At 43.1% G+C, this 19,063-nt stretch overlaps 1 protein-coding gene across 5 annotated transcripts in view; it reads right to left on the bottom strand.

Annotated features, from left to right (window-relative positions):
• Window positions 1-3,256: 3,256 nt before the first annotated feature.
• Window positions 3,257-19,063, bottom strand: part of NSD3 (nuclear receptor binding SET domain protein 3) — an 81,940-nt gene continuing 66,133 nt past the window's right edge. For 4 of the 5 annotated variants that reach the window (XM_083713432.1, XM_083713433.1, XM_083713434.1 and 1 more), the window contains 6 exons: window positions 16,385-16,654; window positions 15,176-15,292; window positions 12,893-13,034; window positions 10,985-11,091; window positions 10,417-10,621; window positions 3,257-9,759 (listed from right to left, as the gene is read on the bottom strand). In XM_083713432.1, the coding sequence (XP_083569558.1) occupies window positions 9,518-9,759; window positions 10,417-10,621; window positions 10,985-11,091; window positions 12,893-13,034; window positions 15,176-15,292; window positions 16,385-16,654 (1,083 nt within the window). In that variant the 3' untranslated portion in view covers window positions 3,257-9,517. The remainder of the gene's footprint in view (window positions 9,760-10,416; window positions 10,622-10,984; window positions 11,092-12,892; window positions 13,035-15,175; window positions 15,293-16,384; window positions 16,655-19,063) is intronic. The other variant, XR_014558115.1, reaches the window with a different exon arrangement.

Genomic DNA, 19,063 nt, shown 5'->3' with positions numbered 1-19,063 from the left:
CCTAGACATGTCTACTCAAAAGTAAGTTCTATTGATTTCAGTGGTGTTTACTTCCATAAAAGTGGTCATGGGATTGCAACCTTCATCCTTGTAAGTTTTATTCACCCTTGTAAGTTTTAAACTCTTCATTCTAAAGGTGTAAATTTGATTCTGAAATTTGCCAGATTTTAAATGCGTATGAAGTACTATGAGGACACACATTTTTACCCTGGCCTTTGACACTTGATAATGTCCCTACTCTCATTATTGTAATTTATTTCTAACCTGTTTTAAATATTGATTTTTTAAATTGTTGCAACCCACCTTGGGAACTTACAGTGAAGGATGGTAAGAAATTCAGTAATTAATAAATTTTGGTTACACTTAGAACTTATTCCCCCTTTCTAAACTCTCTTTTAACTGAATGAGAATCCTAGGAGCTGCGGTTTGTTCAGGGTTGTGAGAGTTGTTGGGAGGGATGGTTGATCCACTCCCCAATGCTGCTCAACATCCGTCACAAACTAGAGCTCCCAGAATTCTTTGGGGGAAGACATGGCTGTTTAAAGTGGTGTCATAGGACTTCAGATGGTGTGAACATGGCTCAGGTTTGGCTAGATCTGTTCATGAAACATCACTAGAGGGGCTGCTGCCTAAAAATTAACTTCTCCTCAGGGGCTGGGCAGAGGAAGGCTTCAAAGTTCTGTCCCCAGGAGTGGCTGCAGAGAGCACTCAACTATTCACTGGGCATCAGATGCTGTTGCTGCTGCTGCTGCTGCTGAAGAAGAAGTGCTGAGGAGATATTGCCTGGCGCCGCTCAGATTTCCCTCCTGCATACAGACCATGTGCCCTGGCATGAAAGGGCCTGAGTGCTGCAAGGCTCAGCAGCTAGAATTATCTGGCAAGTCCGTTCAGACTCAGGACCCTCCTGCTCCACCTGAGGACTAGGCCATCCCTATACATTATGTCTCTCCCTGCTCATGTCATGTAAAATAAAATTTCTAATATTTGATTCCAAGAATGCCAGCCTGCCTGCCAGCCAGACCCCACCCCTCCCCACTGCTTTTTATGAATCTGCTTTCACTTTTTGTGCTCTAGCTTTCTCTAGAAATGTCCAACTGACTTAGCTTTAATTTCTTAAAAAATGAACACTAAGACGTTTGGGGGCCATGTTGGCATTTGGCCCAGTAGAGAGGCCTCCCTTGCATCTGCCCACACCCCTGGGTGGCCTTGCTTGGCCTGGATCTTGGCCTGGTGGCTATGGTGGTTTTGCATACGTCAGTAGAAGCCTTGGAGATTTATTAATCCTATGATCTGATGGAAGGGCTTTAAAATACAAGAAATGGAGTGCTGTATGTATAATACATATCCCCAGTTTACGGAGCCAGCATCTGCTAAAAACAAGAAACTCATCAAAATAGTGGGTATGGAGCAATAGTGGTGCTAGTCTATAGCAAAACATGCATACCTATAACACCTAGCAAACCACTTTCTAGCACAGGTGTGGGAACTTTTGGTATTCCAGATATTGTTGAACTACAACTCCCATCATCCCTGGCAGTTTCTTTCTGGGGGAAGTAAAGCTCTGTGTAGAATTTTTTTATATAAAGTTCTGTGTAAAAATATGCAAAACCAAGGAGAATCTTTCAGACTGCAGTAAGACAAGGTCAAAGATGTAGGTTCTCGTGAGATTTTTAGAAGCCCGGTGTAAGGGAAATGCAGCATGAATTACTCTGCCCTCCACTGAGAAAGGGTTTGCCCTCAAACTAACATCTGGTAATTTCCAAGTACAGGCAATCTGAAAAAAAGATTTGGACTTTCTTTACCACCCGTCTGCAGTTGTTACTCAGGGCGGTAGACCAATTACAAGAACCCAGTAAAACAGGTAAGAGCAACAGAATCTCACATGGCCACTCCCCATTAGAGCTCTTTTCAGGACCCCTGAATTATATTTCATACTAATCTGCATTTTCTTCTCTTCCCAGCCTCCTAATTCGCTAGCCCACCCATCTAAATATTCTGTACTACCACCTCCCCTCAACAATGCCCCATTTCTTTTTAGGTTACCCCATGTTTCAGCTTGCCTTTAATGTTCTCCCAGCGTGATTCTGTCCTCCACAAAACTGCCCCACCTCTTCAGAGATACCCTGGCCAATACAACTTTCTATTACTCACATAAAGGTAAAAGGTAAAGGTACCCCTGCCCGTACGGGCCAGTCGTGTCCGACTCTGGGGTTGCGCGCCCATCTCGCTTAAGAGGCCGGGGGCCAGCGCTGTCCGCAGACACTTCCGGGTCACGTGGCCAGCAGGGATTCGAACCACCGACCTTTCGATCGGCATGTCCTAGGCGCTGAGGCTTTACCCCACAGCGCCACCTGCGTCCCTTTAATTACTCACATACTCAGCAACAAATCATAGAATCATAGAATCATAGAGTTGGAAGAGACCACAAGGGCCATCGAGTCCAACCCCCTGCCAAGCAGGAAACACCATCAGAGCACTCCTGACATATGGTTGTCAAGCCTCTGCTTAAAGACCTCCAAAGAAGGAGACTCCACCACACTCCTTGGCAGCAAATTCCACTGTCGAACAGCTCTTACTGTCAGGAAGTTCTTCCTAATGAAGAAATCACCATTCTCAATTTTTCTCCCTAAGAGACAGACTACCTCAATACAATCCTTTCTGTGCTTCAGCCCTCCATTATTCTCCTCTGAACATTCCTTTGGGAAACCCCATTCCTATTTTTATTTTGACACTTTCTCCTTGATACTCTCCCTTGGTTCCTCCACAAACCCCAAAACAGCCAGTTCCATTTATGACTCCCCCAAGGCTTCTACTCCTTCCTCCCTACAGGAGCTCCACTTCTCTCTTCTCCCCTGCAACCACTTCCCAAAGTCAATTCCATGGGGGAAGAGGAGGAAAACTGCAACAGGGCATCGCCATCTTTTCCTTTCACATGTTGGAAATTGTTCTCTTCTCGACCCCCCTGGAGCCCGTCCCCGTTTAACATCTCCTCCCACAAAACAAAGCAGACTGGGCAGCTAATCTAAACCTTCAATTCTTTCAGAAAATTATACACATTTTTTACAATTATTATATGTGGCACTCTTAACAGTTTGCTTGGTATTTTATCCCCAGGCATTTCCCCATTTGTTACCTGCAATATACTTAACAAAAGAGTAACAGATATTTAGTTCTAGTCAATTCAAAAATGCTACTCTCAAAATAACCCTTTATGCTTGAAGAGGCAGTGAGAAAAATAAAATAGTCAAATACTTAATTGGAACATTCAGAACAATTTATTGAAGTCAACCTCAAGCAAAGATTTAATCAGTGGAATGTCATTTTAAAAACCTTTCCAAATTAATTTTCACAGAAGCAAAACCACATCTGAATTCCAAAGTATTTGTAAAATAAAAAGGCAACATCTCCGTTAATATAATGTACAAAAATTATATGTTCCTACCATCACTCACATTCAGTAAGAAGCTAAAATATTACAGGCAATCCTAGATACACTATGACTAATAAACAATGAGCTATCTATATACAGGTTAACCAAGCTCCATAGATTTCACACTATGCAAGAGAACATAGGCCAAACAACAAAACCCTCCAAAATGTTGTTTAAGTCTCAAAATCTACGCAGCAACATCAAGTCATAATACAGTAATGTCCCCATGGAACATCCCCAGGGAAAAAATAACACGACTTTTAAAGTGTTGAGAGGAGAGCTTCTATTTGGGTTTGAGAAACTCCTCTAATATATTGACTTTAAAGTGAATAACAATGATTTTGCTATTAAAGACTCTGGTGATTTTTGTTAAAATAACATTTCACAGAATCTACAAAGGTTGGTACGTAGTAACAAGATCTACAGAAATAACAATTCTACAAATTCATTGTTACAGATAGAGTACACAGGAATGGAGACAAATTGTTGGTACTGGTGCCCATTGTGCAATATCACATGTGTGGGTACAAATGGATTTTTGTCTTTTCATATAGCAATGTCAGAATAAGCACATACCCTTATAAACAATAAAAAGACACAGTCTTGTTACTAGCCAGTCATAATAGCTATTTTACCATCATGGTTTTCAACGGCAACACAAATTATTTGTTGTTGTTTTTAAAATGGGGAGGGGTGATGACACAGGCTAGACACAGATCAATATGAATGAATAAACAAATATATTTTCTCCAGTTCTTATTGAAAAATAATTCCTTCGGATGTCCACTTGGGGGGAGAGGACAGGTGTTTGGGAGAGGATTCAACACACTGATTTTATTCATTTCCAAAAGCAGACTTCCAAAACCACCACTACACTGGTTCCTCTGCACAACTGCCAATAGCATCACTAATGGGAAGCTGTGAATGGAGGAACAGCTTTGGCAAAGTGGCAGTGTTTTTCTTTTAACTGAAATAAAGTTAACATGTGGGGGGAAAGGATGTAACCCACCAAGCTCTGCTCCTGGGCATTCTGCACTCGTCTCCATGAAGCTTGTATGGTTTCTGCACCAATCCCACTGGCAGATATGGCAAGCCCACAGCAACAGAGCTTGCCACCCCTGGACTTCTGCATGAAAACACAGTTGCAAAGAGCATTCACTTCATTTCTTTCTCACCAAAGTCCAGGGAGGGGACCCCTCACCCAATTGCATCTGCACCGCAGCTTGTCACACAACAAAATGCTGATTTGCCCAATTCTACCTGCTAAAGCAATCTAAAGCACACCCAGGAGTGTTTTGATAAGTGCAAATATCTTTCCTGAAATGCATGAAGGGGGCAAGAGAAAGGAGACAACTGATTGTGGAAAAGTAAACATTTTTTAAAGTCATAATGCTGATGTCTTGTACAACTGTCCTTTTTTCTTAAGAGCACAGGAAAAGGAGACACTTTTCAAGTCCTTTCTGTTTGCCTCGTGACCAAGGAACTGAAGCAGAAGTCAGTTTCAGTTTCAGTGTTAAGGTGGGAAAAAGAGAGACTTTCACAATACCATATAAAATACATAAATATAACACAAGCTGTAAAGTAAGAATGGGAACAGCTTCAAGTACATTAAACCCTGAATTCAATGAGGCAGAAGTTCCAATGTTAAAGTGACTAAATTCGTACCAGCGGCAGACCCCCCCCCAAAACACCCGACCCATAACGTCTCAGTATATACAGTCAACTATGGTTAGAAGGTCCTTGTCAATGATACTCTAGTAATTACATCTTCCCAACACCACCTGTATATGTTGGAGGCAAAGAGTCCAAGCAAAAAAGACCAATGAAATACCCAATTCCCTTTTTACTTCATGTTAATACAAGTTCTAAAGGGCTGTTTCTCACATAGCAATCTATGTAACACAGGTGCACACCTGAGGGCTGCTAAAACACAATGTGAGAAGTGCATACTTGTATGTAAAAACAAACCAAAAGCACCCCTCTATAGTACGTACAAACACTTGTCCGTGAACAGCAGCCGACATGTATGTCTGTATGTCTGCATAATGCAGCTGCAAATCACACCCATCTCGAGAGATAAATGGAAAAGTATTGCAAAGATGATAGGGCAGGTGGACGTTCCCAAGAGAAGACGCTTTGCCTTTCCTTAAAATGTAACCCAAATTATTCGTGTAGTTTTGAAGTCCTACCTCGCATGGTGTTCCCTATCTGTCCATTGCTTGCACGTGCCGTGAGCACAGTGACATCTGATGCAGGGAAAATGCAGGGGGCATCCCAGTCGACTGCATTTCCCTAGTAGGTGTCCACAGACAGACTCCACTTTGGACAGGAGAATCTGCATCATGCCACATCTGGCTGACCTCTGGGGAACAGCATCAAAACGGCGGCCTTTATTGTGCACTGGTCTTTTTGGAGATGGAATCACATATTGCTATAGCTTTTGATGTGCCTGCAGACAAAAAAGTGTTTCTTGTGGCAGTGCACCTGTGTTATTAAGACTGTGATGTGAAAAGCAAACCTGAATCTCTGGTGAATGCCATGGTGACAATTCAACCAGAATACTTCCTTACTCTACAGGCAGCGTTCCTGAGCTGAATGTGTCCATTCTTTCATTCCAATGGGCAAGGTAAAAAGAACAGAAGCCTGCAGTATTCTAGTGGAGCAAGCCAGCAAATACTCCAATCTATGGAGTAAAGCAAACCCTAACATGTTCTACACACAGCCAGATCAACATTTGTGCAAACAGAGTCTAAAGCAATTACACACAAAATTGAATTCCACTGAATTCACAGAACAAGCCTAAGCAAGTTTACTCAGAAGTAGGTCCCACTGTGCTCAATAGGGGTTTACTCTCAGATAAGTGCGTATAAGATTGCAACCGAAATGAGGCAGGACCACTGTGGCCTACTGCATTGTTCTAGCCCTTTCCACTAACTGCCTGAGGAAAATCTTCAAGCCTTCATTTTAAGTTGTTAGGCAGAAGCGGGGAAAGCAGGGCAAGAGATAAAGGAGGAGTGCTTAGTCCACCTCTCTGCTTAAGGCAAGCATGCACAGCGGAGAGGAATGCCTGTTTACCACGTGAACAATCCAAATAAAGGCTGTCAACTGGTGCAACCCCATCTTCCAATAAATGGCAGTGCTTAAACTGCTCATTTTACAGTGACAAGGTGACAAAATATTTAGAAACCAAGAAAAATAAAGTCCACAAGGATATTAAGACTGACTCGCTTATATGGAAACACTTATTAGTCCATGATTAGCATTTGTTATAAAACTTGTTAAAATGTCACATTATTGTAGCTCTGCATTTTTAAAAGAATGCTCCTTGCTGTTTTTCAGTATTATTTTTAAAAAACCAAGTGCTAAAAAGTTAAATAATGATGTATAATAAAAAATTAAAAGAACACTTAGTCTCCCCTGCTAAGATGTGAAACATTTTAACCTTATGAAGAGCCTGTGGGGTTCAAAAGCCACTTTTCCAGCACACCAAAAGGTTCCATCCAAATACAATGATGTTTCCTATTCTATACGCATTTCAGTGCATACAATAATTTAAGCTGCTAAGTGACCTGGCAATGGAATTCCTATTTATTTCACAGAGAGGGTTGGCTTGACCACTGGTTCAATGAGATACTTTCCTTGGGTGCTGACCTTGTAGGGCAGGGTGGCTAAAAGCCAACACTGTCCACGGTTAACTTAGTAGCTATGTACATTTCAAAACCCATCACTACCTGAATGGCATCTGTTGCCAGGAATAGTTAAGCCTTTGGGGACTGGCTATTTGCTCTATCCAAACTCTGTCACAGGAGAACTGAGCACCATCTAGCACCTCCCACTCCATCAAGTGACAAAGGAGTGTAGGGAAGAGAAGATACAGCAGTCTGAGCGGAGAGTGCCTGCACCATTCTGTGCCCACCAGCTTTGTGCAGTGGGCAGGCAGAGCGGCTCTACCATCTTGTGGGAAGGCAAGCTCTGAGCCTGCAATTTTAGATGGGGACAAAATTCTCCCCCAAAGGATTTCTTCCCACTCCTCCTTCAAAATACCAACATGTTGCCAAACAACATATTCAGAAAACTAAAATCTAGTACACAAAAACAAAGTGTAGTGTTTTAAATTTTGCCTTTAACATTGCCCCTTAGTTTGGTCAAGTGTGTGACAACTTCCTTTAGAGCTCTATACCACTCAGCTGGCCCACAAGCAGAGCAGGAAGAGGCAATGGAACCTGTTCTGCAATGGGAGTTGCAGAAAGACTCTGCAAAATACTGAAGCTAAAGTACAATTCATACGCTTTGCAGAAATGTAGTGTGTTTGCCTGTACAAAAGGAGGAAAGTAAGCTGCATTTTCTCTTAAATTAGAAGCATTTTAAAAGCAGTGGGGGTGGCTGGTGGGAGGAAGCCTATTGAAAAAGCTGAGCCAGGAAACCTTGATATTACCAGAAACAGCCTACTGTCTTCTTTTCTGGTACTGACCAGTCTATATCTGAAGTTGAACTTTTCCACATAAATCAATGCATGGTTATAATTACAGTAAGTGTCTCTGGACACATTTAGAGAGCACTCATTGGAAGAAAGTTGGTAAAACTGGCTACTTCAGTGCTGTACTGTTGCTTTGCAAAGAGCTATTAACAAACATGATCCCTTCTGGGATACAAACATTGCTTTTGTTAGACTGATGGTATCACCATGGGCCATTTTATACCCTGTACAGTTAAAGAACGTACTTTTAAAGACATTCAGGTTTTTATTTAATCAAGAGATTTCGTACGACCAAGCCACACACCAAAATCAGCTATAGAGCCGCAGAACAAATAACCAAAACTCACAGTATCCTAGGTCCTCAGAAAGTAGGAGGAGCCTGGACCAAGGAAATGAACCTATTAGATATTGGCAAGCATGCCACAGAGCAAGCATGGATTGGACATTAAAAATGCACACTGAAGGCCAAATTCTGCCCCTCAAATTTGAAAGGGAAAGCATAATCAGGGGCTAAACCAGCAGAGACCTCGGATGGCCAGGTTGCAAATCCTGCACAATACGTGGCCCATAAAACAAGAGTTTAGTGGAGCCCAGTTAGGGCAGAACCTGGGAGTGCAAACTCTGAAGGCAGTAGATTTTTACTTTGCACCCTGCACTATGGCAAGACTTACAACAAGCAAGGAAAGCACTGTTTAATCATTCTTTTCACGGTAGAAAAGTGACTTATGCTTAATTAAACTGAATGGTGGACAAGACACCAGATGCCCCCAGGTACCTCCAGCTATTTCCCATTATCTAAAGTGAATTATTGTGGACACAATCTTTCAGAAGCATCTGCTGCCCAAGCACTTTCAAAATGAAGTTGGGTTTCAAACACGGCATGTAAGAAGTCTACAGTTTCACCATTTTCTGAAAATGTAGTTTCAAACAGAATGCACTTCAAGAGTAAACAGATCACAACTAGTTTGCTGTGGGGGAACCTCTAGTATGATCACTCTTCACTCAGTTAGTGACATAAACCAACCCTCATCTCAAAACTTTTTGTCATGGTGAACGTACTGGAATGAGGCCATGTCACTTGCCAGCTGCCACGATAGGCTCTTGCTCCAGCCCCTAATAAGATTTATCTAAAAGGCTATTGGTGTGCAGAGGCTTTTTCTCATGTTTCTAAAACTAGACAGGAAAATAACCCTACAGATACATACATAGATACCAGGCTGGTGTTGCTACTCCTTTTAGACACACTGACCGCAGTAGGACGCAAAATCCTCAAAGTCCATTAAAATTTAAATAAATAAATATTTTGCTATGTTTGGTTTCCACACTCAGAGAAGATACTTTAAACATGATGTCTCTCCCCCCACAAAAATGTCGGAAAGGCTTCCTCTTCTAACAACAAAAGGTTGCCAAGACACTTCTTCCCGTTTCTCAAGGGCAGATGCTGCAGGCTGCAAGGGCCACACAGACTCAGGGGGCCCCTGTCTGAGTTCCAGGGAAGCCACTCCAAAGACAAAAGAGAGGATGCCATGGCACTTTCTCCAAATTCACAATAATGTGCCACTCAGTGGGACGGGGGGCAAGGTGGGTTGTTGTTTTAAGGAAAGGAAAGTTTATTCCTTCGAATCTTCCTCAGGATTCTGCTGTTCCAATCGGCGTTTGATCTTGCTCCAATACTCTGGTGCCACAGGAGCCTTGGGGTTGTGTTCAGAGCAGCACGGACGCCCATCCAAACCAGAGGCCACAAGGGCCCCTTTTTCATGATCCTTGCAATAAGAATGGGGGCAGAACTCACAGAACGAAGAGGCAGGGCTGCTGCAGATGTCACACTGGTGCCACGGACATTCCCATTTTCCTGAAAACAGAGCAGGGTGTGGGGAGATATTAGTGCAGGCACTAGGAAGCAAATATCATGTTACCAGATTGCCAAGGCCCACGTAGTTCCAGCTCACACATAATGCCAAGCCACATTTTATCTCAGGTACTTCTGCTCTCCTCTTGTACACTCCAGGTTTTTAATTACTTTCTCTGCAGCATACACCACAGTTTGATGTCCTATCCAGCAAACACTGGTTTGAAGCTGCCTAAGAATCCTGGGTGAGATTTAAAGCATAAACCAATGTTTGAAATGGCAAACTATTGCGTGCTCTGAACAAGGGGATTCTGCAATCTGAATCCGACGACCCAGAAAAACTGTCTGCAGACAAACGCCGGCTTCCTGGCTTGAAAGCAGAGATGAGCCCCTCACCCCAGGGTCGATTTTGACTGGACTTAACCGTCCAGGGGTCCTTTACCTTCACCTTTACTTGGTCCCATTATTATTAACCATCACATATGCCAGGGATGGAGAACTTGTACCCCCTCCCTTACCTCCGGGATGTTGTTGGAATATCAAACTGTTTCCTAGGTGTCACAAAGTTAAACAGGTGAACTCTGCCTGCTCTTAATAATTCCACACAGAGGTTCATGGATACCAATAAAAACCTGTAAAGTCAAGTCAGGAAGCACCTACCAAAGGGTGGCTGTGTCAAGTTAAGGCAGAGGAGGTGGTATGCTTTGGGACAGTCTTTTTTGTCACACATGACCAATTCACCCCCATCTCCACACTGGAAACAGTTGTCCTCATGCATCTGCTTCTGCTCTGTTTTTATCTTCCGCTTCTTCTGCTTTAATTTTGCATTCTTTGCTTTCTCTTCATTTGCTGTTGCACACGCCGTCTAGCAGTTGGAGGAAAGAGTCACCGAGTCACTGGATTAGACAACTTTAACTGTCAGAGGTCCTTTACCTTTTACCATTAAAAAGAAGAGCCAACCCCCCCCCCTTCCTTCTGTTTCTCAGGCTCTGGCACTGACACCTGAAGACACCAGCAGCCAGTAACAAAAAGTAGTACATCACCCAAATAGATCCAAGCAGGCACCAGATGTTTTGTACATGCTGTGTTTGTTTATAACAAGAAAGAACAGGGACGGATGGTCCTGTTTTTCTCCCACAATGAGCTTTACTACCGTGTGACATTAAGCATGAAGGTTTCTACTTGCCGATTCTGTCCGAGAGGGCTTTACTCCACTTGCACAACTAACCTTTGGCCGCACTCCTAGGAATCCACTGCAGTTATCTGCTCCACAGTGGCATTCTGTCCTGCCATTCCCCAGGCAATCCAAATTATAGTTAAATGTTAATTCCATCCCTAGAAGTTCAAAAGAAGCACTTTACACACTAGCTGTTTGTGAAACAATGTCAGCATCAAGTGTATTTCAGAAAATTATGATGCGCCAGCACATGTCAAATCTTAAAAGAGGTTGGACAAGCAAGCAACATATTTTTAAAAATGTGACTGCCCCTCTTGCCCATCAAGGTCAGAGCATTTCAGCCAAGAAATTTCTTCTAAACTGACCTGGTGTTATGGCTTTCAGGATCCAGATCCCTTGCCTGCCCTATTTCTATATGGTATGCACATGTGAATTCCACACTTATTCTTCTACACTTACCCTTAAAACATTAAAAACAGTTCAGAATGAATTACCATGACAACTAGAGTGGATCCGTATCACACATGTATGTCAAGGGTAAAGAGGTGCATCTGCAGCATTTGGCAAAAACTGTGCAATGAATTTTCCAGAGAGGGAATCCACAATAGCAGCCACCCAAATGTCAACGGGAAGCCCACAAGTATGACATGAACAGAAGAGCACTCTCCCCCCGCAACTGAGACTGAAGGAGCACCACAACCAATTTTGGAGTACAAAGCCATCATGACGAGAAGAGCTGGGCAATATATTGGGAAATTGTCTGAAACCAGTATGGCATTCAGATTGTGATACCAGTTTCAGACATTTTGAGCTGGCAATACATCACACCAGCTCAAAGGCAGCAAAGGCGCAGGCAGATGGAGCCTGAGAGGGTTCTGGGAGAGCACCTTCTTGGGCTCTGCCTGCCCGTGCCTTTGAGGAATCCGCCTGCCTCTCCGGCTCACGCGAGTCAGAGCAATATGGGGGCTCACTCAGCTAAGGGGTAAGAGACTTCCCATTCCCAGTGGAGCAGTTTAAGGAAGTTCTTGCAGCCTTCCAACTCACATGAGCTGGAGAGGCATCAGGGCTTGCTCAGCAGGGCTGGGCATGTCTCTCGGCTGCGTCTTCCTCCCCTAAGGTGGAAAGGAAGAAGCAACCAAGACAACATTCAAGACATTGTAATATATTGGTATATTGTGATATTTAGATCTTGAAAACCAGATGTTGCCCAGCCCGAATGACTAGCAGCTATTGAAAGTGTTACCCTCCATGGATTTGTCAAATTCCCATTTAAAGCCATCCAAGTTTGTGGTCATTACTCTATCTCACAGCAGCAAATTCTATAGTTTAAACATGCATTGTGCAAAAAAGTACTTTTTTGTCTGTCCTGAGTCTTCCAACATTCAGCTATATTGGAGAACTCAGGTTCTAATATTATGGGAGAGTAAGGAAAACTTCACCACACATAGTTTATACACCTCTTTCAAGCTGCACCTTACTCACCTTGTTTACTCAGAGTAGACCAGCTAAAATCAATGATCCTTATCTTGTTTTATTGTTTATTACATTCTTGTTTACAGTCTTGTTTATTACATTCAGTGGGTCTATTCCAAATAGGATGCTGTATGCCTCCCTTTTTGTCTAAAGCAAAAGGCCTTGAATCATGGCAGTGACAGACCTTCTGTGCCCATTCAGTGCTCATGTGATAAAAAGTGTGAGAATGGTCTCAACCACTGCAGACCCTTCCTGATGTGCACAGCTGCCTTAGAAGGCCAGATTCCACTGCAGAACGTGGCTGTTGTGCTGCCACTTCTCTATCCCCTACCTGAGGATCAGGACCACCACCCAATTATATTAGCAGCAGAACAACAATTTACAGTATTACAGATCCTCAAGAAAAAGGCAAGAAAAGGCTGCAAGGCAGGCGAGGAAGACAGAGTAACATTAAAAGGAAATGGAGCAACGCCAAAGCACTCTTACCTGCAGGAATATCACAGAGAGCGAAGAGCCCAACTCGGACATCTCCACTCACTGTCCATTTCTGAGTTTCACAGTTGGGATTGCAGCTGTGGTTCATAAAGCGAGAGTAATTTCCCTTGGGGCCAGCATCTATTATACGGTCCTTCAAAAAGACCAAAGAACAGAGACACAATCATATACAAAATGTCTAAGACTTAAGTTTGAATCCATCCCGTTGTAGCAAAAAGCAACACACTTTCTTGCGCCAGATATTAAGTTACCTCAAGACTCTTCAAAGTTTCAACAAACTATCTGCAGATAACATTCACTGAGACAGGAAAGAATTTAGGCACAAACCAATGTGGAACTGTGTTTGTAGAGAAGTAACTGGCCCAGAAATACAAAGTGCTTCTACCACATGAAAACGCTGAATGGCAAATGCTAAGCACTGCCAGAGGGGAGATTGTGACTGCACAGGTCCAACTTGCAGGTTTCCCGTTTGCAACCCACCTGAGAACAGAATGCTGCACAAGGTGGATCTGATACTGCAGGGTCTGTCTCCCAGCACCAACTTTACCTCAGTTCGAACTAGATGTGTGAACTCCATATATTCAGAAGGTTTGTGGCTCATGGCTCATATCAAGATGAACCAGCGGGTGGGGCTAGGGCAATGGGTTGGGCCTTACTATTGGGATGAACAAGCGAAAAACGAAGAAAACCCCCTGTCGCCTCTCCCCGCAAAGCAGTTGGGACCAACGGATCATGCACCCACCAACATGCTGCCTTGAGCACACTATACGTAGCAGAGTAAGCAGCACAACAAAAGAGTCTTGAGGCTGGGGATACATACTAAACCTACGGATTTATTACCTTGCCGTCTTCTCAGAGAGAGGCTCAAAACCAAAAGCAATACACAGAGCAGAAGTTCCACTCACGAGACCCAGCAGTCTGTGCTGGACTGCAAACAGACATGTAACACGCAACAATCTCATGTCTGCAACAAAAGGTGGAATGGAATCTCCCAGCACATGCTGCTACCAAATGCCGACCACAGCACAGAAGCACAAGGCCTCCGCCAAGTGTGAGGCTGAAGGGCAACAAGCAGATTAGCATGAGACCTCAACCAAGTGGGGAGTGCGTGCTTGCAGGGGTGACTTCTTAGGGCGAGGTGGCCTTGGGGGGCACATTCTCTGAGGCCAATTATGCCTAGTATTAGAGGCAGAGTGTGATGGCAGCTTCACCTGGCAGCTTTGTACAGAGGATGAAGCCGATGCCTCTCCCAAGTCCCTTTGCTGCCAGCGCTGCTTCCAACATTGGGCTGCTGATAGCAGAGGGACTCGAGAGCAGTGGTGGCTTCACCCAAGGTATACTTCCAGGTGAAGCCGCCACCGCGCTCTGCCCCTCATACCACAGAGGGAGGATCAAACTGTATCACCAGAGCGATTCAGCTTGCTTCTCCCTCAGCTTCTTTCAAGTGCTCCACAAAGGCTTGGGCACCAATGTGCTCCTGAGCAGACCAGTTTGAAGAAGCCCCCACCCCGTCTCCCGCTCCCATGAGCCAGAGGCAAGGAGGCAGCTCCATTACACAGCTGAGTGAGCCCCAATGCTTTGCACACAAGCCAGAGAGACATCAGGGTTCCCTCATGTGAGGAGCCGAGGTTGAGGCAGCCTGCTCCCTCTGCACGCTGAGGATGGATTCCCTCCACCCCCCGTGCCTGGCGCTGGGAACAAGCTGCGTTGTCCCTGGCCCCGCGAAGTGCTGTGGGAAGAGTGGCGGCAGTCACCGCGGGCCTCGCAGGGCTGGGGCCAACACAGCTTGTTGTTTCAACATTGTGGTGTACCCCCAGATTGTGATCTTAGGCTGGTGACAAATTGTAATTTTGAAAAGCTGACATCTCCCAGCCCTAAGGACAATTCCTAACTATAACTTTTTTTTTTTACACAGTTTGCCACTTGCTGCATTTCAGACTCAACAGGCAAGTAGTTGCCCTTGTAATTCCACCTGAATGAGTGGCCTCATGGTTTATGAGGGCTTCATGGATATCTCAATCCAGTTTCTAAGTGCCTGATTCCCACAAACCCTTGCAGTAGCATCACCACACTCCCTGCAAGGATATGGTGGGGCAGCCAGCCAGCCAGGCTAAATAGGCTCATTTCAAGCCTTTTGCAATGTCACTCATTGTGGTAATCCATGCAGTGGATGTCACTTACTGGGATTTCAATGGCATTTAAAGTGTAACCCATTTGAAACTGAGATGGCATTACATGAACCAGTCCCACATAGAGAGAATGTCTTCTTTTTACCTTTGTAACAGTTAACATATAAAAATTGGTCACACTGTTCTCATGTGCTCGTTTGATTCGCAATCTGCATTCTTCCTCATCAATTAGCTCACCAACATACTCGTTGACAAATTCACCCTGAAAAGATTAAAAAGAAATGCATGCTGGCAATTTGTGATGCTACTGCAAGGAATAAACTCCCTTGTTAGGAGACAAGCAGTGTGGTACAGCAGAAAAAGAGATTGAAACTTGAATCATGCACCACTAAAATAAGCTGTGTGGCCTTTGGTAAGACAATCTAAATACAGTCATTTGCAAAAAGGTTACAGTGCCCTCACAGAATAACGCTGAAGAGGTTCATTCAATAAAAATCATTAAGCATTTTGGATTCACACATCTGTGAATTAGCAAGCAATGGGACCACGGAAGCCTTTGCAGCGGCTTAAGGCACATATACTTGTATTAAAGACGGAAGTAGAACTACATTTCCTTCTAACATAATTTTTATGATCCCTCCCAATTCTGTCTGGCTTCAGGCCTTCTAAAACCCAAAGAAATATGCTTCTACTAAATATGCTTAATTAATTTAAAACATTTCTCCCTTTATCAAAAGATTAACAGGAAGTGTACAAAGTGTGAAGAAAAATGAATTCATAGACAAGATATAAATGCAGTTTAAAACCAGTAAATAAACAAAATTAAGTAAAATGAGGCAAAAAAATGTTACAATCTAAACCACTAAAGAGTAAATGAGAACAAAAATCCAACCACAACCTAAAAATTCCTGGGCAAATAGGAAAGCCTTCAAGAAGCTGACAGTGTCAGCTCCAAGACCAACTGCTTAAGGAAGAAATCCCAAACTTGGGGTGTGACAGCAGAAAGGGCCCTCTTCCAGCGATCGAAGCTCCCATTGTTCCAGGCGCATTTTGCAACAAGGAATTTCATTAACGCGAGCAGTTTCTGAGCTCTGGTGCAGTACAGCGCCTAAGATTTCAGATTAAAACTGCATAGTGGAAGGCGAGGAGGACCTTTTTCTCCCTCCCCACTTCCAGCTACTCTCTGAATTGTACATTTAAAACCAATCTGACCAACAAGAATTATTTTCACCTACTTTGCCTCAAAGTTTATTTGTATGGGCTACAATGCAAGGGAAGACACCCCCCCCCCCCCAAAGCAGCCATCTCTTTAAACACTCTACAACAGTTCAAAAGCATTCATCCTATATGTTACCTTCTTAATGCTGCGTTTTGTCCTCAGACCCCAGCCGCGCCGGTCCGTTTTTATAATTTCTGCTTCTGGGTAGAGTCTTTTGGTGAAGCACTGGTTCTGGCAGCGCTCTCCTGCAGGGCAAACCTGGGGGTGGCATTCATACTGCAGCATTCGATTCAGACACTCTGACTCCAAGCCACAAGGGTTTTCGTCAGTTGGCTTACAGTTACATCGAGGGATTTCTGACAAGTCTGCAACTTGGATCTGAACTTTCCCTACTAATTTGTTGGACTGTGAAACAGAAAAAGAAGAAAAGATAAAATGTGTAATTCTAACACTTGCATGCAAGCACACACAGAGATTTGGTTCATATATGCATGTACATCATTTGCACTCTGAGAATTTCGTAAACCATGCCCCACCCCCCGGAAATGTACCAAGTTTAAAATTGCATTTGTGGTTTTCGTATGGCTACTTTTGGGGACAGACTACAGCACAGTGTCAGAGTGCATGCTTTGTATTTAGAAGGTTAAATTCTTTACATTTCCTGTTAAAAATTCAGATAGCTGGTGATGGAAAACCTTTGCCAAGGGACTTCTGGTTTGCTATGACTCATATCAGGGCGCATGTTTGTTCTAATGTTTTATAAATTAATGTTGGTAGACAAGGAAAAAGCATTTGATAACATCTCCTGGTGCTTCATGAAAAGATTAATTAACCAAATGGGTTTTAAAGAAACTTTCTGCAAAGGAATTGGGGCGATATACTTGGAGCAGCGGGGACGTGGGGGGCACTGCGGGTTAAACCACAGCGAGCTAAACGGATCATAAATGGCAGCGTTACATATCGTTGCAATGCAAGGAAAGGGACATGGCAGGGGGGCCCTCTGTCCCTGCTAATATTTATTTTGATTTTGGAAAATAAGAAGTGATGAAAATACAAGAGGAATTGTAGTAGGGGGGAAATCATTTAAATTGAAAGCCTTCACTGACAATTTGATAATTATGACTGAAAATCCAAAAGAATGCTTACCAAAAGTGCTGGAAATGATCAAAGAATTTGGACAGGTGGTGGGTTTTAAACTCAATAGTAAAAAACCAAAACTGCTGATTAAAAATATGGAAACCCAAGAAAAAGAGGAACTAGAAAGGATTTCCAGATTGACAATTAGTAAGAAAGTAAAATATCTAGGAATATGACTTAGGCAAAAAACCCCCCAAAAAACTTATTTTAAGATATTAAGACCTGGAAAGAGATTTTTAAAAAACATGGAGATCTGGAATAGACTTATCATTATGGGGGGAAATATCCACTATAAAGATGAATGTGCTTCCAAGGATGCTTTTATTCTTTCAATCAATTCCTGTGATCGGGGGAAGGGCTATTTCAAGGAATGGCAGAAGGATTTCTCTAGATTTATATGGCGGGGACAACGACGACCCAGGATTAAACACAAATTGCTAATAGATATAAGGGGGGGCGGGGTGTTTCCCTGCCAGACTTGAAATTATATCACGAAACTGCCAGTCTCTCCTGGATCCAGGAATGGATGATGTTACAAAATACAGATCTGCTCGACTTGGAAGGATTTTATAATCGATATGGATGGCACACCTACTTAGGGTATGATAAGGTCCATAAAGGTTTCTTGAACCATGCCATAAAAAAATCTTTATATTTGGTGTGGTCTAAATATAAAGATCTGCTAGAGCCTAAAAAGCCATGGTGGTTATCACCGGTAGAAGCATTCTCTGTTAAAAAAAAGAATATGAAAGGAAACTGGGCAACTTACAAAGTATTACTGGAGGAGGTAGGAAACCGACTCAAATTAAAAATTTGTTTTGAAGGAATCCAAACACATTTATCTGACTGGTTACAATATCATCAGCTTAATGAGACATTTAAAATAGAGAAAAGGAAAGGTTTTTCTACAGAACCATGTAGACTCGAGAAAGAACTACAGTGGTACCTCTGGTTAAGAACTGAATTCGTTCTGGAGGTCCGTTCTTAACCTGAAACACCACTTTAGCTAATGGGGCCTCCTGTTGCTGCCGCTGCACTCCTGCTGCGCGATTTCTGTTCTCATCCTGAAGCAAAGTTCTTCACCCGAAGTACTATATCTGGGTTACGGGAGTCTGTAACCTGAAGCGTCTGTAACCCGAGGTACCACTGTAATTCAAAAGACAAATCACTCTCTAAAATGTATAGACTCCTCCTAGACTGGGAAATCAAAGAGGAGGAAGTTAAATCGGTAATGATCCAATGGGCCAGAGATTTTGGTTATAACATTCTAATGGAAGCCTGGGAAAGATTATGGAGGGAAGACTTGAAGTTTACTGCATGTTATACCCTGAAAGAGAACTTTATGAAAATGCTATACTGGTGGTATTTCACACCATCAAAATTGGTTAAAATGTATAGAACCAGGTCAAGCATTTGTTGCAGATGTAGCGAGGCGGAGGGTATGATGATTCACATGTGGTGGAATATAACGAGCTCAAAAATATGTTTAAAATCTCCTTTGAATAAAACCCCGAATGTACATATAGACATTCCAAAAAAATTGAGGAAAATCTTCCTGAATGCAACAGTGGCAGCAAGAATCTTAATAGCCAAAAAATGGAAAGGAGATTCCATTCCGACCAAAATGGACTGTCAGATGAAATTATTGGAATACACAGAATTAGCAAGGATGACAGG

The sequence above is a fragment of the Podarcis gaigeae genome (genome assembly GCF_964106915.1).
Source record: "Podarcis gaigeae genome assembly, chromosome: 15".
NCBI lineage: Eukaryota > Metazoa > Chordata > Lepidosauria > Squamata > Lacertidae > Podarcis > Podarcis gaigeae.
The sequence above is the reverse complement of the archived record's forward strand: the minus strand, read 5'-3'. Positions and strand labels throughout refer to the sequence as shown.